General features: G+C 37.0%; 1 protein-coding gene across 33 annotated transcripts in view; it reads right to left on the reverse strand.

Moving 5' to 3' along the window:
* The window catches only part of PARD3 (par-3 family cell polarity regulator), a 569,056-nt gene that overhangs the window by 278,191 nt on the left and 267,781 nt on the right, over positions 1–23,084 (reverse strand). For all 33 annotated transcript variants that reach the window (XM_045586290.1, XM_036454403.2, XM_036454413.2 and 30 more), the window contains 3 exons: positions 20,278–20,406; positions 16,596–16,634; positions 1,411–1,599 (listed from right to left, as the gene is read on the reverse strand). In XM_045586290.1, the coding sequence (XP_045442246.1) occupies positions 1,411–1,599; positions 16,596–16,634; positions 20,278–20,406 (357 nt within the window). The remainder of the gene's footprint in view (positions 1–1,410; positions 1,600–16,595; positions 16,635–20,277; positions 20,407–23,084) is intronic.

The raw sequence follows: 23,084 nt of genomic DNA on the forward strand, positions 1-23,084 counted from the left end.
AGAGGCCTGGTGCATGAAATTCATGCACAGGGAGGGGGGTGTCCTCAGCCCAGCCTGCACCCTCTCCAATCTGGGACCCCTCAAGAGATGTCCGACTACCCGTTTAGACCCTATCCTGATGGGATTGGGCCTAAAGGAGCAGTCAGACATCTCTCTCACAATACAGGACTGCTGGCTCCCAACTGCTTACCTGCCTGCTTTCCCAAATGCACCTAACCACTTCTGCCTGCCAGCCTGATCACCTTTCCCCTTCCACCCCCCCGCCAACCTGATTGATGTCTAACTGCTTCCCTGCCAGGCTGTTTGTCCCCAACTTCCTTCCTCTGCTGGTCTGTTCCCACTAACTGCCATTCCCTGCAGGCTTGATTGCCCCCAACTACCTTCCCTTACAGCCTTACAGGCCTGGTCCCCCATGACTGCCCTCCTCTGCTTGCCTGATCACCCACAACTGCCCTCCTTTGCAGGCCTGGTTCCTCCCATCTTGTGGTGGCCATCTTGTGTCCACCTGGGGGCAGGATCTTTGACTACCGTAAATAGGGGCATCCATCTTGTGTGTTGGAGTGATGGTCAGTCTGCATATTACACTTTTATTAGACAGAATAGAGGCTTGGTGCATGGGTGAAGAGCAGCTGGTTTGCCCCGAAGGGTGTCCCTGATCAGGGTGGGGGTTCCCTTGGGGCATGAGCTGGCCTGGGTGAGGGGGCTGTGGTGATTTGCAGGCTGGCCACACACCCCGGTGACCCAAATGGAGGCCCTGGTATCTGGGATTTATTTATCTTCTACAATTAAAACTTTGTAGCCTGGTGAGGAGCCAAGTCTTCTGCTTGCTCCATGGCAACAGCCATTTCTGTTGGGGTTTATTTATCTTCTATAATTGAAACTTTGTAGCCTTAAGTGGAGGCCTACATGGCCAGGGGATGCGGAAAGCTTGGCTTCCTCCATTGCTGGGGAAACCCAAGCCTCCCACGTGTTCTTTCTGTGGCCACAGCCATCTTGATGGGTTGATTTGCATTCTCTCTCCTAATTGGCTTGTTGGCATGGCTTGTGGGTCTAGTGGAGTGATGCTTAATTTGCATATTACTCTTTTATTAGATAAGATGTATTGATTGCTCTTTGCTTAAATGGAATATAACCTTCCAAGTCTCTCTGTTTCTTCAGTTTACACTTCTTTTCTGTAGAGCCCCAATATATATAAAATTTAAAATATTAACTTCAATAAAATTTTAACCTTTTTCTCCTATTAATCTGGCTTTTGTCTCACAAATTTAACTAATGGCCTCAGAAACACAATCTATGAGGTATAGAAAGTCTGTCCTCCTCTGCAGTGTATACATTTCCAAAATAATTATAGAGGTAAAATTAAAGATTTTGTTAATGGACATAAGCTCAATAAAGTTGACATTTGCTTACTTTGGATGCTGCTCCTCCATTAATAATGGACTTGACAAAGATTCCCAAATCCGCATGGTTCTCTTTTGACCGGTTACCTTTGACACTGACACCAAGACCTGCAGATCCTGAATCATTAAGTGGAACTTCAAATGTCAAAAATTCCCTGGTGCCATCTGGTGTGAGAACAACATCCTCTTCGTCTGCTTTCTAATAGGGAACAAAATTGCAAAGCATATTATATTCCAATGTTTCTTCCTCACAGATATTTTTAAAGGGATAATGAGCAGTTCTTAATCATAACAGGCACAACATCTCCACCAGAGTTCCATGACAAAATCCAAACTAGCAGTGCATCTGTACCCCTTGGAAGGATTCCTGGGGACAGCTGTTATTATTTATATGCAGCATTTATTTAAATATTGAAACAAACCCAAAACAGATTAGAAAGATAGGGGGAATATAGCGAAAAGGACTGAAAACATGTAGACTCCTAGAGTTTGGGATTTTTTTTGGGGGGGGGGAAGAGAGAGGCAGGAGGGTTTCTGTTTGTACATGGTGGGGCAAAAGTAGATTTACTGTTTAAAGTAAATGGAACGGAGTTATTTATTAATCATTGTATTATTTTCAATGCAAAAAACTATGGACTACTTTTGCCTCATCCTGTATATATTCTAAACCACAGGAGAAAAACAATATACAAATCAAAATAAGTAAATATAACTCATTTGTCCCTTGCTTTTCATTAGGAACTTTCAATGCTATTAATAGTTTTATGCAGAGAAGATTTTTCACAAAACTGTACCAAATATAATGTTAGGACTATAGATACAATCCTTAAAGGCCATTTGTAAGCTTCCTGACATAGGAGAACAAAGACCAGGAAAAACTTGCTGGACACCAGGAATCAGAGTGTATAAGGGAATGGAAACTGTCCTGAAGGCACCTGATGGCACACCTGCATTCCATCCGCATTCCAAGCCCACCAACTCACCTCCCAGACCCACTCACAAGCACCTCCCACCAGTAACGTCAGAGAAGGATGAAACTCTAGCTCCTGGTGCTACCATCATTGACCCCATGTCCCCTTGGCTTGATGCTATGCAACCTTTGGTTATCCCATCCTTTATCCCTTCTTTAAATAAATTCAATTTTTCTTTATCCACTCTCCGAGATGGCTATTTAGCCTGCCCAAGTACCACCCATTGTTAACCTTTCACATACTATAGATGGAATTTTTCAAGTGATATTGTTTAAGTAATTAGCTGTATGTACAAGCTTTAATGCCATAATTGCAGTCATCAAGGCATAAAAGACTGTTTTAGAATACAAGATTATAAGAGGGAACCCCTCTTTCCTGTGTACAAATTTCATGCACCGGGCAACTAGTACTACTAATATTAAAACAGAAAAACTATAGAATAAAGATATAAAATAAGAATAGCTTTGTAAAGATACAGAGCAGAAGCTACATTAATTATTTTAACTTACATAAACTTTTGCACACCTTAACACAGCAAGGAAGAAATGAAAGCTTAAAATCTAATCTAATTAATTGCAGTGAGATGACATATTCTATCAACAAAAATTGCATATGAACTGACCAATCAAAACCAAATCTGGGTGAACTGTGAGGAGCCAATGGCTGCCTAGGAGGCAGAGCTTTTGACACTGACTGGTATAGAAACTGACCAATCAGAACCAAATTGGCCAGCAGGGGAGGGTAGTTGTGGGCAAGATCAGGCTGGCAAAGGAAGGGCAGTTAGGGGTGATCAGGCAGGCAGAGGCTGTTGGGGGCAAGATTAGGCCGGCAGGCGTGAGCAGTTAGGGGTGATCAGGCAGCCAGGCAGAGGCAATTAGGGGTGATCAGGCAGGCAGGCGGGCAGGCAGGTTAGCCAGCGGTCCAAGATTATAAGAGGGATGTCCAATTGGACAGGGTGCAGGCTGGGCTAAAAGAACCCCTCTTTCCTGTGTACAAATTTCATGCACCGGGCAACTAGTACTACTAATATTAAAACAGAAAAACTATAGAATAAAGATATAAAATAAGAATAGCTTTGTAAAGATACAGAGCAGAAGCTACATTAATTATACAAAGTAAATAAACTTTGGTATCACAGTAAATATGAACAGTAATAGCTCAAATAAAATCAAGGTATTAGAGAGAAATAAACATTAAATATTCACATCAAAATACTGATAGCATTTAGTATACTGATAACATAAATATATTGATGATATCACATATTTAGTATACAGATATCATTAACACATATTTATATACTGATGCCATTGCCACACATTTATTATACTGATATCATTTATCACATATTTAGTATTCTAAATGCTTCATTACAGAGGGATGTACGATTGGACAGGGTGCAGGCTGGGCTAAAAGAACCCCTCTTTCCTGTGTACAAATTTCATGCACAGGGCAACTAGTACTACTAATATTAAAACAGGAAAAGTATAGAATAAAGATATAAGCCCAGCCTGCACCCTGTCCAATCGGACATCCCTCTTATAATCTTAAGAACTGTTACAAAGTCTTCTAAGTATAGGACCTCTTCATTCTGATACAAAAGAGGAGCAAATTTTCTATCACTTTAGTTATTATTTCATACAGATTCTAAACTTTATCAAGTTTCTTGAATCAAATTCTTTCTATAGAATTTGCTCTTCAAACCATATACATAATCATGTCCCTCATATACATACATGTCCCTCATATACATATATACATGAAGGATAGGCAATTTGCAAGCTATTTACTTCCCATTATCCTCAGAACAGCAGACAAGACACATCCTTCTATCTGCAGTGAGACAGCAAAACCAGACACAAATCCCAACAAGGCCCAACTTTCCTTCTTCCCCAACAACAGTATGACCCCCAGGTCACTCTGAGTCTACAATGCATCTGCTAACAGAAGAAATAAATGTTAATTATATTAAGTAGGAAAAAAAAAAAGAGAGAGAGAAATCAGAGCTTCAACATATGGAAATTTTGGTGAGTATACAAAATAGTAAAGAGATGCCAAAGAAACAGGATTTGATATATATCATGAGTCCATAAAATTATAGATATGAGTAAAATTGCTGATATGGGGCTCAGAAAAGAAATAAGTGACTCAGCACATATTTTATCACTTGTGAAATATTATTTTATCACTTGTGAAATCTGATTCCTGTTAATATTTTAGCCTTTGGTCCTGACACAGAGCTCCTAAACCCCTTCAAATTTTCTTTTTTTAAACGATTTTAGAATATATTTATTTTATTGATTTCAGAGAGGAATGGAAAGGAAGCAATAGATAGAAACATCAATGATGAGAGAGAATCAGTGATCAACAGCCTCCTGTATCCTCCTACGGGGGATTGCGGCCACAACCCAGGCATGTGGCCTGACCAGAAATCTTACCGCAACCTCCTGGATCAACAGGTACCGTATTTTTCGGACCATAAGACGCACTTTTTTCCCCCCAGAAGTGGGGGGGAAAAGTCCCTGCGTCTTATGGTCCAAATATAGCCTACACATATACTTTAAAAAAAAAGTTTTTTTACTTGCCCGGCTCTGTGTGGTCTCTGGGTGCTTGCCAGGCTCTAAAATGGTTCTAAATGCTGCTGTTTACTTTACAGGGTTGATTACATGTGTTTATGACTGTGATGTTGGGTTTTAATGCACATAAAATATTTTAGAACACTATTTGTTTCAGAATCTTTTTTTCTTCATTTCCCTTCTCTAAAAACTGGTGCGTCTTATGGTCCGGAGCGTCTTATGGTCCGAAAAATACGGTAGATTCTCAAATGCTGGGTCATGCCAGCCAGCCACCCCTTAGAATTTTCTGAGTGATTAGAGCATCTTTTATTCTAATGAAGTGATTTTTGGTGGATCACCGGAAAGCTCAAGCCATGATTAGAAGCTTGAAACTTTTATTCCTACCTCCACTCTCCAAAGAGAAAAGAGATAGAAATAAAGTTAATAATCAATCATGCCTACATGATGAAGCCTCCATAAAAATCCCAAAAGTATGGGGTTCAAAGAGTTTCCAATTTAATGAACTTATCCACATACTAGGAGGGTGACACACCTCTACCCACAGGTACAGTAGCTCCTGAGCTTGGGACCTTCCAGACTTCACCCTAAATATTTTTTCAAATGACCATTCATTCACATGCTTTAAAATATCCTTTGAAATAAATCAACAATAGTAAGTAAAATATTTCCCTGGGTTCTGTGAGTTGTTCTAGCAAATTATTGAACTCAAGGAGAGAGTTAGAAGTTGTGTGTAACCTGGGGACCCACTCCTTGACATTGGCATCTGAAGGGGAGACAGTCTTGGGGGACTAAGTCTTTAACTTGTGGGGTCTACAACAACTCCAGGCTAATGTCAGAAATGCTTGGTGTAGAAAAGCTCACACATCTGATAGGTGTGAGTAGAGAAATACAGCAGTTTGTTCCTGCTCATGGCTTTGCCTTAATTTACTGATTTCTCTGCTACTTCTTCTCCATAGAGTTAATATTTTTATTGCATAGGTCATGATAAATTAACAACATGTGAACATTGCCACAGCAAATGGGAAAAAGATATGAATGAGCAATTCACTAAAGATGAGAGGACCAAAAAAATAACTAAAAGGCTCAATCTTACTTGCAATAAGACACATAATCAACAAAAGTTATCAAATGGCTAAAAAATAAATAAATAAATAAGTTATTTTAAGTAATGATATTCAATAATTCAGAAGCACATGTTTTTCACTGCTAACGAAAATATGAAGTTATACTACAATATATATGGAAGCCAATTTGACAATGCTTATTGCTTAACCCAGAAATATAACTTCTAATAATATGTGATTAAAAAGCTAATTGTGGTTAGGAAAAAAAATTTAACAGTTAGGGTGGACACTGCTATAATCACAATAGCTAAAAATTGAAAATAAGCTTTATGTATAATATTAAGTAGATTAAGATATACCTACACAATGGAATACCATTCAACTATTAAACTGTCCTTTAAAAACACTAGTGAGATAAAAACATCTATAACTAAGAAATTGGGTTTTACCCTGTGGACTATCATAATTTCCAGTACTTCACATTCACATCAACCTTGATATCCTATTCTTCTAAATTGTTCAGTGTCTGTCTTTTCACGTTGGTAAAAGCTTCATGAGGAAGAGATATACCAGTCTTTCCTTCTGCCTGGGAAGTAACATTTATAAGCTACATGACATATGACTGGGATATAATATATATTATTTACATAGGTAAGAAGAAAATCATTTTTTAAAATGCACATCAAAATGATGGCACTGAAGTCACAGATTTGCAGGTGATTGGTTGATATTTTTCTCTGTTTGACTTAATTTTCTACCATCAATATACATTACTTTTGTGCATTATAAAACCCCCATTCTGTACCATTCTTTAACACTCCTTCAAAAACACAGTATGGGAGAGAAGGAAATGTTGGGCAGGGGCTGGTGCTGGGAAGGGGAAGACTGGCTCTTACAAAACAATTACACCATAGTGGCTGCCATCACATTCTCACACCTAACGGAAGTTCTTATAAAAGTGAATATTATAATTAAATATGTTACCATAAATAGTAAACATTTCTGTTTATAATTAAGAAGATGATTTTTAAATATAGAGGTTAGATATTTGCATTAAAAAAATAACTTTCCAGTCATACTTACTCCCAAAGTTGCTTAATGTTAAATATTTTAGTTTATCCTATATGTGAAATGAATGTTTATGCATATTATTTGTGATAATATTTTAGGGTTAATTTTCCTATTGGCAAAGTTAACAATGTCACATCTGGCTTTATTGTGCTCTTTTCTAATTCAAATAGTGGGTATGAAATTTAAAGAATTTAGAAATGTGTTCCTTGATAACACAAATACTGAAAAATATATGATTCATACCATTGATCTGTAATGTTAAGCTAGAAAAAATCCTTATCCATTCAAAGAAATGTCACACAAGCCGAAATTGAGAGCTATTCTCAAAGTAACTTGCTCTTCAAAACTGAAAAATAAATATAAACTAAAGATATGTTTCAAATTGAGGGAGAACAAGGAGACATGATTAAGTCTCATGCCTGATCCTAAACTGGAACCTAAACAAGATTTTAATGCTTATGCATTCATTCAAACATTCATTCATTTCTGCATGCTTTTTTACAATGTGTAAAAGTTGGAGAGGGAGGAATGGAAGAAAATTATATATCAAAAATGGGGAAAAGCGGGGGAGGGAGGAATGGAAGAAAGTTATATATCAAAAGTGGGAAATTAACAACTGAGAAAAGAGGGTGAAGGATATACTGAAGCTCTTTGAACAATTCTAAAACTTCTGAAAATTCTGGAATATCAGAATAACAATTATACCTACGAAATTATTCAGAATAGTTTTTCTGTATCTAATATAGTTTTTTTTTAAATCAGATATTATTACCAACATAATCTTTAAAATAATCTGAGTTCAACAGCAAAAAGAACCACTAAATTGTAAAGATATCTATTTTGTCACTATACCACAAAAAGACAATAAAAAATAAGATATATTTCCTAAAAAAAAGCATACTAAAAATTAAGAAATCCTTATCTTACTATAGTTATAAAAAGCAATTTCAAATGAAATCCTTAAACATCGACAGATTACTACATGAAAGTCATTACTATTTTTTAATATCATGAAAATATTAATATATTCCAATTTTGCAATAAGATTTTTAAATAAGTGTGAATCATTTGAATAACATTTATCTAATTACTTTATAAGTTTAAGTTTGAGCATCTAAAGCACTAGAAATACGGTAGTAAATCCTATATAATAAAGAGCTAATATGCAAATGGTCATCACACATTTATGCCCTCGTGCTGGTGCTGGGAGAGCTGAGGCTGCACCACCAGCCTGGCACCGGGCTGGGGAACCGAGGCTGCGCCCTCAGCCCTGCAGGGCTTGATGGGTGTGAGGCCGGCCAGGTCTGGATCTTAAGCAATTTCTAAGTGCACACAGGTAGGCGGGACTTGACTATAAATCAAGTGTGGATGGGTGGGAACTTGACTCTGGGTCCCATGGTGCACCCCAGATTCTGACAGGAGGGGGATTTTCATATACATTTTACTAATTTTCTTTCATTTCTGACACTTCTAATATAAAGAAAGGGAAAATACCAATATTAAAATATTTCCTCTAATTAATTCCCTTATAATGTGCACAAATTTCATGCACCAGGCCACTAGTGTTTTATAAAATTCTTCATGACAATAGCAACATTGGACACTCAAAACCAAATCATTAAGGTCAACATATTTAGTGCATGATAGTATAAATTTTCAACAAAATCTCAAATTATAAAGTTTTGTACACTTTCATCTATGTTCTCTAGATATCAAAGTTAACTTACATTATAAGCCCAAACCTACATCATTGTTTGATGAAGAGTTTATCTCAAAGAATTAGTATAAATTTTTAATAAAGATATAATGACTCAATTTATTTCTCCCTTATGTTCCGCATTTACTTTGTCTGGTTCATCTATTTTTTCCTCATCCCCAGCTTTACTGAGATATAATTAACATTGTGTTAATTTAAAGTATACCACATGCCGATTTCATAAACTTATACACAGAAAAATGATTATCACCATACTATTACCTATCACCTCCAATGCCACATAACAACCATTTCTTTTGGGGGGTAAGAATATTTAGGAACTATTTTTTTTAGCAAGAACTATTTTTTAGCAAGCATAAACACTTTAAACAGCTGATAGCTCAATTTTGAAAATGAAATGTATTTTAATAAACACTGCCTTTATAATTATTAATAATGTGAGTATACGTTTTTGGAGACACCTTTATATTCCAGTATTCATAATTATAATCACTATGCTATACATTAAATGTCCAGAGCTTATTCATCTTATAAGTTTATTCTCTTTGACCAACATCTCCCCTTTCCGTCCAACCCCCAGGCCCTGGGAACTACCACTATACTCTGTTTCTATGAGTTTGGCTTTTTTAGATTCGATATGTCAGTTATACATGTATCAAACATCAGTCTCTCTCTGACTTATTTCACTTAGCATAATGCCCTTATAGTAGATACTGTTGTTGTAAATGGTAGGATGTTCTTCTTTTTCATGGCTGGATAATATTCAATTTTATGTGATATTCCACATACACATATCATATCTTTTTTAGTAATTCATCTGTTGATATATAGTTAAGTCTATCCGTAACTTGTCTATAGTGAATAATGCTGCAACAAAAATGGGAGCACAGCTTGCTCTTTGAGATCCTGATTTCACTTCCATTAATAAATAGGATGTCTGAAAAAATGTATGTATACACTTTGAATAATTATAAAGGTAGTGTTTATTAAAATACATTTCATTTTTAAAATTGAATTATCAGTTGTTAGAGAGTGTATACATTTCAGAAAGATACCTTGTATACTCAGAAGTAGACTTGCTAGAACCTATAGTATTTCTATTTTTAATTTTATGAAGAATCTTCATACTGTTTTCTCTAGTGGCTGCATGAACTTACTTTTCAAAAAACAGTGAACAAGGATTCCCTTTTCTCCATATGGCCACCAATAGGTTATCTCTTGTCTTTTTGATAAGACATTCTTCTAACAGATATGAGATAATATCTTGTGGTTTTGATTTGTATTTCCCTAATGATTAGTTGAGTACTTCTTCCTAACCTGGTGGTCACTAGTATGTCTTTTTGGGGGGGAAAATGTATTCAGACCCTCTATCAATTTTTTTACCAGATTATTTTTTTTTGCTAATGAGTTTTATGAGTTCGTTATGCATTTTAAATATTAACCTAACAGATTTATGATTTGCAAATATTTTCTCATAATCCACAGATTGCCTTTTAATTCTGTTAATGCTGTTGTTTCCTTTGCTGTGCAGAGCTCTGTATTTAATTTAGTCCCACTTATTTATTTTTTCTTTTGTTGACTTTGCTTTTGGTATCTAATTCAAAAAACAAACGAAAATATATTGCTAAGACTGATGTGAAGCAGTTTACCCCAAAAGTTTTCTTCTATGAGTTTTATGGATTCAAGTCTTACATTCAAATATTTAATCCACTTAAGAGTTGAATGTGAAATTGGTGGCCAAATTCATTCTTTTGCATTCAGTAATCAAATTTTTCCAACACCATTTAGTGAAGAGAATGTTGTTCCTCACTGCTTTTTTGTCACCAATTGATTATATATGCATGGGTTTATTTCTCAACTTTCTATTCTGTTTCCTTGATCTATGTGTCTGTTTTTATGTCAAAACCATATTGTTTTTATTACTATAACTTTATAATATAGTTTGAAATCAGGTAGTGTGTGCCTCCAACTTTGCTATTCTTTGCTTTGGCTACTTGGGGTCTTTCATAGTTCCATGTACATTTTAGGATTTTTTTTCTATTTCTGTGAAAAATGCCATTGAAATGTTGATAGATTGCAATGATTCTGTATTATCATATGGGTAAAACAAATATTTTAACAATGCTAATATTTCAAATCCATGAATATGGACTATCTTTCCATTTATTTGTGTCTTCAACTTCTCCCAATATTGCCTTATAATTTTCAGCATTCAGATCTCTTACCCCTTGGTTAAGTTTATTCCTAACTGTATTTTAGTCTTTGTTTAATGCTGTTGCAAATGGAATTTATTTCTTAATTTCTTCAACTGTTTTCTGATTTACGGGGGCAGAGAGTCAATATGGTAGCATTTGCTTGATTTGTTACAATCATTAGTCAGCTGAACCCATTAGTAACCATGCTTATTGCCTTGCTCATTAAATTTCTAAATCAAGGCTATTCATTCCTTCTGAAGTTAGCTTATCAAGATGACTTCTGATTTTCAGGAAGGTTCCCCAAAAATCCCCAATAAATCCCTGCAGTTTCTGTAAGAAGCCACTAACTCTTTCTGGAGTTCATTTTGACATGATATTTAACCATAAAGTAAACATATCTTATTTCTATGGTCTAGTAACATCTATAAACTGTAATATTTTCTAAAGCTCTACTTTAATCCAATAGCCCTGAATTTATTTAACATACAATTATATTCTTACCTTGATCTTAACGAAGAGTTTTGTAGGGCTTACTTAGTATGTTGGTTTGCATTAGTCCAGGAAGAAAGTGACATTTGGGGAAGTAAAGGCCTGAGCCAACAGGTAACTTCACTACCTTATTCTAATGTTAATTTTAGGTATCAATTTAGAGTAGGGGTGTCGAACTCAATCAGAGAAGGGGCCAAAATCTAAAATCCAGCCTAAATCGCGGGCCGAATGGTTTACTGAACAGTCATAAACTGTCATTGTGATGGAAACACAGCGGAGTGCAGTGATGACAGCGCGGTGCGGGCCACATTGCAAGGCCTGGCGGGACGGATTTGGCCCGCGGGCCTTGTGTTTGACACATGTGATTTAGAGGGTATTTATGAATGACAATATTTAAATTGGTAAACTGTGACTAAAACAGATTGCCCTCCACTATGTAGGTGGATCTCATCCAATCAGTTAAAGGCCTGAGCAGAAAAGGCCTCTCAGAGCAAAGGGTGAATTGTCAAACAGACCGACTTTGTTCTTCATCTGTACCACTGTTCTACTGGGTTACAGCCTGCCAGCCTTAGGAATAGAACTGGAATAGAGCTCTCCTGGGTCTTGAGCCTTACTAGCATCCACAATTACACAAGCCAATTCATTACACTAAATATATTTCTTTATATACACACATTCTACTGGTTTTATCTGGAGAGCTCTAATATATCCATGAATATCTTATCCGAGTTGGACATTCACATGAGTGTCCTATATCAAGTGAATAAACTTTTCAAAGGCAAAGAGTTTGTTCATGACGTGAAACACGTGACATTGAGACTGCTGAATAATTCAGCTTTCTGTCCCATTCTGAATTAGGTAACCTAAAACCAGTTTCTAATTTCCCACTCTCATTAATGAATACAATATTTCAACAATGTAGAGGAAATTTACATCACAAAAGTTCAAACAAAGTCTATTAGCAACTATTATGCAGTTACCCTAATCATCAACCTTAATACTCTTATTAATTTCTCAAACTAAATCAGTTATGGATCATTGAGAAAAACCAGTCTACAAACTCATTGAGCTTTAGGACTTATCTGTTCTCAAGGTGCTTACAATAACATGACAGTTTAAATAATAGAGAATTCCAAGACTTAAATTAATGTTAGTCAACACATGGTATAAAGAGTGGGAGAGGCCCTGGAAGTCAATTTGCTAAATTAAAATTTTAACAGAAAGCTTTTCACAACCCAAAATGGTACTCTATATAGAGCAAGAGCAGAAACAAAGGCAAAGATATGAGGACATGTTTTGAAAAGAAAACATTTGGAAAAAAAAGACTGCATGCTTTTTCATTTTGCTAGGAAAACTCACCTCAGGAAAAAAAAAAAAAAATTCCATTTGTAATTGGAACTCCCAGGCAGCAAGCATATGTATAGTACTTCTTTTGTTAAGGTGACTGAATTGTCATTATCTCTGGCATGCTCTCATGAATACACAGGGCTTGTAGGTGAGGAGTGGATTAGAATGGACCATGAGATTCTCACTGGAATAAATATCACACTTAAAAGTCCATGCTGCTGCTGCTTCCCCTTAGTGATTGAAAAGTTCAGGGCTAATCACCATTGCCCTCACTAGCACAGACTAAATATTTTGAAAGAACATACTATCTTTATTGCTTAGAGCATCATGTTTATCTCAAACTGTCATAAACACTGACTGATGTAGTTTATGTCTGAAATCATTCTGTTTTCCAGAAATTTCTATTTTATTAAGATTCTAACAACAAAGAATGTTCTTTACCCGGGGATTATACTAGAAAATATTGCCCCCATGTAGCATTTCTTTTGGTTATTGCTATACAGAAGTATTCAAATGCACACATTCATACACAAATAATCTACCACCCATTTACTATCTAGGGACATGGTGGCTTCTTCCTGCTTGCACAGCATTCTTCCTTCAAAGTTAACAAAGAGATTTTCACATGTCTTATCTTAAAATGTTTGGTGTTTTTTAGGTTTAATTTCAGAATCAACTGGGACTTATTTTACAGTATGGTGAGATAAAAAAGAAATCGAACTTTTTAAATTGAATGGCGAATTAATTGTTTTAAATATTAAAGAAACCATCCTTTACCATTATTTTGAAATGTCATCCTTAACGTACATCTACACAGAAGATCTATATCATCACTAGTAAGTATTTTAGTTTTAGAATACTTTCTTTCACAATTTTAAAATAGTATAAAAATCATTCTTGTGCCCACTTTATTCTTTATAATCAATCTGTTCAACTTCCCTCACTTTCCAACCCACCCCACCACACACACACACACACCACCACCATGATTCTGACTGGCTGTCACTTATCAATTGACTTTAGAAATAAAAAATTAAGACTATAATTTTCTACAACCCATACTTATGAATGTATATTATCAAGATTGTTAACTGATTTTCCTCACGGGTCTGATTTGCCATCCATCTTTGTAATTATGAAATCTTCATGACACTGTTTCTAATTTATTTTTAATTTTTCCAACTAAATGTAAGTTGTAAGTTATGTTATAACTTGGTAGTTATAAAAACTAAAATACTTATTAGTGATGATAGAACCACAAGCACTGTGCTTTAAAATATTGTGTAGGTTTTAAACATTTTGTTTGATTAGATTCAAATTCGCTTATTTATGAATCTGTAAAGAAAATCAAACCTGCTAATTATGTTATTCAAATTCTTCATATCCTTACCATTTTGGGTCTACCTAATATGAAAATTTTTGAAAATATATATAAGCATCACCATGTGGCTATGGTTTTGTTAAATTTTCTTTCTCCTTATAAGAATTTAGAAATGATGTTTTGTGTTATGTTATTTAATGCGTAAAAGACCCTGTTAGAATGTTACCAAATGGCTTGGTGCACAAAATTCCTGCACATTAAAAGGGGTTAATTAGAGGAAATAATTTAATATTGCTATTTGTCCTTTCTCTATAATAGAAGTGTCAGAGATGGAAGAAAATTAGTAAAATGTATATGAAAACCTTCCTCCTGTCAGAGTCTGGGGCACACCATATGACCCAGAGTCAAGTACCCCCATCCACATGAACCTCAAAATCACGTGAGACCCAGTCCTGGCCGCGTGCCCCCCCCACCCTGCCCCATTGGGCTAGATCCAGACCCAGCCAGTCCCACCCTTGTCAAGCCCCACTGAGAAGGGGGCATAGCCTCAGATCCTCTGGCCCTGTGCCAGGATGGGGAGCAGGGCCTGAGGTCCCCTAGCCCATGCAAGGGCAGTGGGCATGCCTTAAGGTCCCCCATCAAGCCCGGGTGGATGGATGGCATGGCCTGAGGTCCTCCATCAAGCCCTGCCAGGTGTGGAGGTGCAGCCTCAGGTCCCCCGTTAAGCCCTACTGGGTGGGGGGCACAGCCTGAGTTCCCCCAACCCAGCACTGGGGATGCACTTTGAGGTCCCCTGTCAAGTCCCACTGGGTGGGGGCAAAGCCTGAGGTTCCCTGTCAAGCCCAGCCAGGCAGGGGGGCACAGCCTCAGGTCCCCTGGGCCAGTGTTGGGGTGGGGGCATGGCCTGAGGACCCCTGCCCTGGTGCTGGGGTGGAGTGTGCGGCCTGAGGTCCCCTGTCAAGTCCCATGGGGGTGGGGGAGGGCATAGCCTCAGGTCCGATTGTTCATTAAGGCTCCTTATGGGAACTTGGCCTCAGCTGTGAGTGCAGCCATCTTTGTGACAGTGATGGTCAATTAGCATATTCCCTGTTTATTAGATAGGATATAAACACTTTTTCTTTATTTTTCCATGCAGGGCATCCATGCTAAAAAATTATTTTCACAACTTGCTGAAACCGGTTTGGCTCAGTGGTAGAGCATTGGTCTGCAGACTGAAAGGTCTCGGGTTTGACTCCAGTCAAGGGCATGTACCTTGTTTGCGGGCACATCCCCGATAGGGGGTGTGCAAGAGGCAACTGGTCAGTGTTTCTCTCTCATGGACGTTTCTAGCTCTCTATCTCTCTCCCTTCCTCTCTGTAAAAAATCAATAAAATATATTTAAAAAAAATTTTTTTTCACAACTCATTTGGCATGTCTTACTTTCATTGTGTTAGTACTACCTGGTAGAACTCAACATATTCTTTTTACTAGAGACCTGGTGCAGAAAATTTGTACATATGAGGGTGGAGGAGCCCTCAGCCTGGCAGAACCCTCTCCAATCTGGGACCCCTCAGGGGATGTCCAATTGCTGGTTTAGGCCTGATCCCTTCGCTGGCTCCTAACCACTCACCTGTCTGCCTGCCTGATGCCCCTAACAGCTCTCTCCCACCAGCCTGACTGACCCTAACCGCCTCTGCCTGCTGGCCTGATCACCCCTAACCACTCTGCCTGCCTGCCTGATTGCCGCTACAAGCCTCTGCCTCAGCCCTGCCACTGTGGCTTTGTCCAGAAGGACTTCCAGAAGACGCCTGATCTATCTGGTCTAATTAGCATATTATCCTTTTATTAGTATAGATTTCCAGTTTGTATATATTAGGGTTTGTTTTCTAAACAGAATACAACTAGATTTGCATTTTAATCCATGTTGGGAATACTTACTTTTATTAAATTACCTGTTAATAATAGGCTAATATAATTTATACTAAAATACCTCTGGGTTATTAAGAAAAGTAGTATATTTAGCCTAATTACTGACATTTTACTTTTCCTGATTATGACACATTTCTATTGTGCTTTTAGCCCTGCCTATTTTTTCTGTGTCTGAATCAAGTTTTGTTTTTGTTTTGTTTTTTCACTTTGTAGCCACTTAAAGCATTTCACAACTGATGAAGTTCTTTAGATATATGTTAAACTACCAGACTCACCAACTTTTGGTCTCTCTTATGCAGTTAATAGAAAACTAATCTAATTTATCTCCCTTTTTTGTCTAACCAAAAATGAGCATGCAATATTCTATATTGGGGATAATAACAGTAAATCGCCTTAAGACAATACCACTTTGGAATTTAATAATATGTGCCAGGAAAAGGGAGGACAAGTTAACTTCATATTTACTTAATTAGTAAGAAGTTAGTGCCATTTATCTTTCAAACAACTCTGCATCCTGAAAAAGACAAAGCTCTTACCATTTCTTTTGGAATCTGCATCCGGCTTGGCTCTGCATTCTAGAAGAATTGGGAAAAAAAACATAAATATAAGACTGACCAAAGCCATCTTTAACACACAGGGACATAAAGCTTTAGTTGAAAGAAAATTATGGCTTCTAAAATCCACAAAACAGAGTATGTTTATATTTTGGTTGATGTATTACACTGTCTTCCAAACTTTCACTGCGATGCTTATGTTATCTTCTGGGGGAAGGGGGTTAAGAAATTTTTCTAGATGTATGTTTTTAATCACTCATTCACAGTACATCATCAATTTAATACAGAAAGAAAAACAAATCTCAACAAAGAGCTTTTCTATTCATAGCACTATTTCTAATTTATTTTTAATTTTTCCAACTAAATATATTATAAGTTATATAACTTGATAGCTAGACCAGGTAATGACAGTGTGAACCTAAAGCATTGTACTTAAAAATATTACAAAGATTTTAAATGTGATTTATTTCATATATTATAGATTTAATTACAGTTACAAGGTTGATTAATTTAAAATCTACATATTGATAAAAGTATTTCATTGTAGACACAGAATTTATACACAGACACCCCAAACCAATGAAGAGTTTGGTCATTGGATTAAAAGACCATTTTATGCCCTCTTTAAGTTTTTAGAATTTTATTCTTTTAAATCATGACAAGCAGATGCAAAATTAGTAACAGACTGACAGCCTACTGGCTCACTCCTTAATGAAACACTCAAAGGCAATAAATTAAATAACCAAGAAAAAAAAAAAAGTAGGTAGCAGAAGGGGAAAACAGAAGCCTGTAATATCAAAATTGGACAAGAAGAACCTAAATAACCTTAAGCTGACTGTATGTTGGCACTAACTCTGGAAAGGCTGCTTAAGAGCGTGTGCAAGCTTTGGCAATCTAATAATGCTATTACCCAAAATCTCATACTGAGGAAAAATTAAAGCTTCATCAAAACATATCTAAATCTTAGTTTTGCTTTAAATGCAAATTTACAACTTAATAAAGACATCTCCAAATTTAGGATCAGGTGGCATTTTAAGCACAAAACTGGATAACAGTGTGGAGGAAAGAGTAATGCATTAAACATTTTAAAATAGAAATTATTCAAAATCTACTTAAAACAAAAGTGCTCACTTTTCATTTTTATCAAAATCTGAAATTTCTACAAAATCACAAAAAATTGGATCTATTAGTAACCATGAGATCAGATATTCTTATAACTAAAATTTATCTGACACAATTTTATTCACCATGACACATCCATACTTGAAGTATCAGCTTAAGAGATTTAGGGCTATAAAACAAATTAGGACCTGTGCCCCTAAAACCTTGCCGCTTTAATATATATGAACTGTTTTATAGATAAAGCTATAAAGCTAGCAGAAAGAGACGTCAAATGTTGTAAAATGACCCAGCTCGAATATTTTTGAAATATTTAAAATACCATTTGTACTTGAAGTAAAACAATTCTCACCACATCAAAAGAGAAAGTTGATTCCTCAAATTACATTGTTTTCATATATAAACTAGAGGCCCAGTGCATGCATTCATGTACAGATGGGTGCCAGCCTGCCAGCCCTGCCCAGTTGGGGCAGATCGGGGCTGGACCTATAGGGATCAGGAGTTGGAGGGAGGTTGGCCAGCTGGCTGGCCCCAATCTGGGCCCAATCAGGGCTGGGCCAGCTGCAGGTGATTGGCTGGCTGCCCTGCCACTGATTGGGGTTAGAGGGCTAAATGGGGGTGGGGCCGGCCATGGGGAGGGGCTATAGGCCGGCCAGTGCCATTCCCCAATGGGATTGGGTGTGCTGATCAGTGGCCAGCGACCTGAGGGAGGGGCTATGAGAGGTTGGTCAGCTGGCCCTACCCCTGAGTGTGGTGGGGCTAGGTAAGGAGAGGGGCTTTAGGAGATTGGCCAGCCGGCTCACTCCTATTTGGGTGGGGATGTGATCAGGGATGAGGTGGTCAGGGGGAGAGGCTGTAGGAGGTTGGCTGCCCAGCCCTGCCCTCTATTGGGGTGGGGGTGCGATCAGGGGCTGGCAGGTGGGAAAGGGGCTGTGGGCCTATCATGGTGGGGCAGGCTGATGAGGGTGGGGCTGGGAGGGTAGGGAGGGGACAATTGGCCCATCCCACTCTTGATTGTGTTGGGAGAGTCCAATCACGGGCAGGACGGCAGGGGGGAAGGGCCACAAGTTTTGCTGGCCACCAGCACCCCTGATCGGGCTGGTTCGCTGGCCACAGTGGTCATCATAACAACAGGTTGTTATGGCCATTATGATAGCTGGCTTCTTATATTTTATCTAATGAAGAGAGAATATGCTAATTGAACCTCATGCCATCGCAAAGATGGCAGCACCCTCAGCCAATAAGGAGGGAAAATGCTAATTGACTGCCCCACCATCAAAGACAGTGGTGCCCACCGCCACAAGATTTTGCACCCAGTCCCTTCAGCCATGCCTGCCCCCAGAGTCACCCAGTCACCTCAGCCCCCCAAACCCTCCGGGCCAGCCTGAGAACCAGACAAACCTTGGATGATGGCTACCTAGCGGCCCTGGGCCACCCGAGGCTCAGGTACCAAGGCCATCAAGGCTTGCACTGCCGCAGTAGAAGCAGCAGAGGTGTGATGGGATGTCTAATTGCCGGGTCACCTCCCGCCTCTGAGGGCTTCCGGACAGGAGGGGCAGGTGAGCGAGGGACCACCCCTCTCCAGTGCATACATTTTCATGCACTAGGCCTCTAGTATATAGAAAAACACTTAGAATTATGTTAACTTAATATACATATTTCCTTTTCACCAGTACTACATAAATACCCTTATCTAATTAATATTTAGATGTGTTGATGTATGCATACAATTGAAACAGGCCCTAATCGGTTTGGCTCAGTGGATAGAGCGTTGGCCTGCGGACTGAAAGTTCCCAGGTTCGATTTCAGCCAAAGGCATGTACCTTGGTTGCAGACACATCCACAGTAGTAGGCATGCAGGAGGCAGCTGATTGATGTTTCTCTCTCATCAAAGTTTTTAACTCTCTATTCCTCTCCCTTCCTCTCTTTATAAAAACCAATAAAATATATATTCTTTAAAAAGTGAAAGTTTGCAACAAAAAAAAATGTTTTTTTCATTTGATTTATGTTATTTGCAATAATGTTTATGTTAGTAACTAATGGTCATGGGCTTACTGACACTCAAGTCTTTTTATTTGCAATAACAATATTTTAAAGGTATCCCATTTCATTAAAGAAGCAAGCATCTTTATTTATTTGGCTACATGGTCCATGAGAATCTGAAATCTGAAGGTTTGTCATAGGTAGTAGAGAACACAGCAAGATTTCACCAAGAGACTTTGAAGTGAGACAGTAATGTAATAATCAACATCCCTGTATTCAATAGGCCATCTGAAATCATTCAGTAATTAATAAACATTTGCTGTCCTAGAAAATATCCCTGCAATCTTATTTTTAAATAACCCTCCATTCAACATTGTAGACATCTATTCCTAAACGTGAAGAAATTTGAGAAAAGAATGCCTGTATTAAGTTAAGGTTGAAAGACATACAGAATACAGAAACTGCTTGGAAAATATCCCAATAAACATAGGGTAGGTGGTAGCCCAGAACACCCCTGGCTCAAGTGCAAGAGAAATCTTTCATGTGCTCCAAGGTTACACACCAGTTCCCGTGGGTGGAAGGCATCTTCTTGGCGAAAGACCAGAAGGCTCACTGTCCCTTCCATCTTGGTGCTTCTCAACAGGGAAACAACTTCCTCTTGGGATTTGCCTGCTAAATCTACTCCATTTACCTAAAACAAACAAAAAGTTTTCAGCTGCAATCCTATGCAAACAGATAACAGAAGAAAAGACACACATTGTAGAACAGATTATATCTGCTATAAAATATAACTCATTCCATGGTAAAATTCTGCATAATTTGGTAACTACCAGGCTGTTGTGCTTTAAAAAAAAAAAAAAAAAAAAAATTGCAGGAAAGTTTTCTAGAAGTGAGACATGAAGTAGTAAATATTTCAGTGCTTATCAATAAATCAAAAGCTACAGCCACCAGAGCATTAACAAGTAACAAGTAATAAACAAATAATATAACATGTCAAATTAACACAAAACTTCCTGGCTGTGAACTGAGATATCTTGATGGCCTGGGCAGCTTAGGCTGTTTTACACCAAAATAAAAAGTTGTATCTTTTATAGGTGGTAGTAAAAACAAACTAAAAAATATTTTAATTTTCAAAGAAATTCTACTAACAATTATGAAGATAAACTTTTTCGACTCTAAAAGGCTAGCATTAAAGAATAATCTCCACAAAATAATCCTGGGGATTATTTTGGAGGAATAGCAATATTTCACCTCAATATACTTCAATGTTTTAAAAAAAATTCTACCAAAACAAAAGATTTAAAACAACCAAGTCTTGAGAATTGCATCATTTTTATTTTGTAGAAAGTATAACAACATTATCGGAAAGCACTATATATTTAACAGAAATGAGAGTGGAATTAGATTTAAAATATGTGAAATGTAGTTTTAACTTTAAGAGAAAGCTAATAGCTATAAAAAAATAAAACCTAATTCAGAAAAAATGCAGGTTGCAAGCCCTTCCCATTGCTAAAAATAAAATAAAAAAATTGTCTTTGTGATGTGTTTTAAACAGTAGAGCAATTATGTGACGAAAGAGAGACTCAAAAATAAAATAAGGAAGAAAGAAGGTTACACGGGGACAAATTCAGGGATAGGAAGAAGTCTGGGAAAAAAGGACATTTTTCTGGGGGGAAGAGAGGACTTAGAGGCAAAGATTCAAGTCCCAGTTGAGACATTTACTAAATAAAAAAAACTACAAATACCGACTAAAAATAATAATCTAGTTGACCCTTCAACAACATGGGTTTAAACTACACAGGCCCACTTATACACAGATATTTTTTCAACAAATAAGTACAGTGCTATTAATGTATTTTCAATTCCTTATGATTTTCTTACTAACATTTTATTTAGTTTACTTTATTGTAAGAATACATTATATAATGCATATAATGTGAAATATATGTTAATCAATTATTTATGCTATTGGTAAGGCTCTGATCAACTGTAGAAAACCAGTAGGTGTGAGTTTATGGGGAATCAAAGTTATACTAAATGGTTATGAAATGGATACAGACAGTAAGGGGGTGAGGGCATGTGCTGGAGGTTGGAAATGTGAATGGGGGAAAAGGAGACATACGTAATACTTTAAACAATAAGAAATTTAAATTTAAAAAAAGTTATACTAGATTTTCAAATGCACGGGTGTCAGTGTTGTGCAATGATCAATTCTCACAATTTATATACCAAGGACAAGGGGTCCCTTTTATAAACAACACCTTAAGTATAATTTGTACTCAAACATTTCCTTTTATTCAGCCTCTTCTATCAGTGTCTGTTTAAAATATAGTGCCATATGAAATGAGAAAAAAAGAATAAGAGCTTAAGATTTAAGTAATCTAGGTATAAAATGTAAGCATGAAAAAAATCAAGAAATGTTTAGGACAGTTAACTATGGAAAGTTCAAATGATCCAATGATTCCTCTTCTGACAATTTATCTGAAGAAATCCAAGACACTGATTTGAAAGAATATATGCACCCCTATGTTCATTGCAGCATTATTTAAAAGAGCCAAGAATTGGAAATAGTCCCAAAAATCCATCAGTAGATGGATTGTCTGTATTAATCCACTTATTTTCTAAGTGGATTAGAAAAACACACTGTGGTACATTTACACAATGAAATACTATTCTGCTGTAAAAAGGATGAAAATGTTATCCTTTGTGACAGCATTGATGAACCTGGAGAGCATTATTAAGTGAAATAATCCAATCAGTGAAAGACAAGCACCATATGATTTCACTCATATGTGGCATTTAATGAACAAACTGAACTGCCAAGAAAAATAGAAACAGAATCACAGACAGAGAGCGTAGACAGCTGTAGTGGGAGGGGAAAGCAGGGGGAGGGATTGGGGAAAAAATGAGAGAGAACTCATGGACATCATGGACAACAGTGTGGTGATTGCTGGGGTGAAGGGGGATGGATAGGTAGAGGTGGTAAAGGGTATATAGGAGATAAAAGATGATGGAAAAATAAAGTTAAATTTAAAAATGTATAAAAATACAGGAAAAAGGGTAATATAAAAACATTGGAATTTGAATACTATTTAATATCTTGTGTTAAGAATATAAAGTATGTTTTCTGAAGAAAACAGTAAGAAAAAATAGCAAATAAAGTATATTTTACTCACTGTTAATCCCTTTATTTCCATATGCACAAACACACATAAATATACAGAATTTCTGTTTATGTGAAAATCAAAAACATTTCCAAAGACCCATGAACCAAAACTCATGAGGCACAGAAAGGAAATTTTGAAAACTGTTTTCTTTTTCTTCTGACATTTGATTATTATGTCTCAATTCATTTTCCATGCTGCCATT

The sequence above is a fragment of the Pipistrellus kuhlii genome, unplaced genomic scaffold (assembly GCF_014108245.1).
Source record: "Pipistrellus kuhlii isolate mPipKuh1 unplaced genomic scaffold, mPipKuh1.p scaffold_m20_p_1, whole genome shotgun sequence".
Classification (NCBI taxonomy): domain Eukaryota; kingdom Metazoa; phylum Chordata; class Mammalia; order Chiroptera; family Vespertilionidae; genus Pipistrellus; species Pipistrellus kuhlii.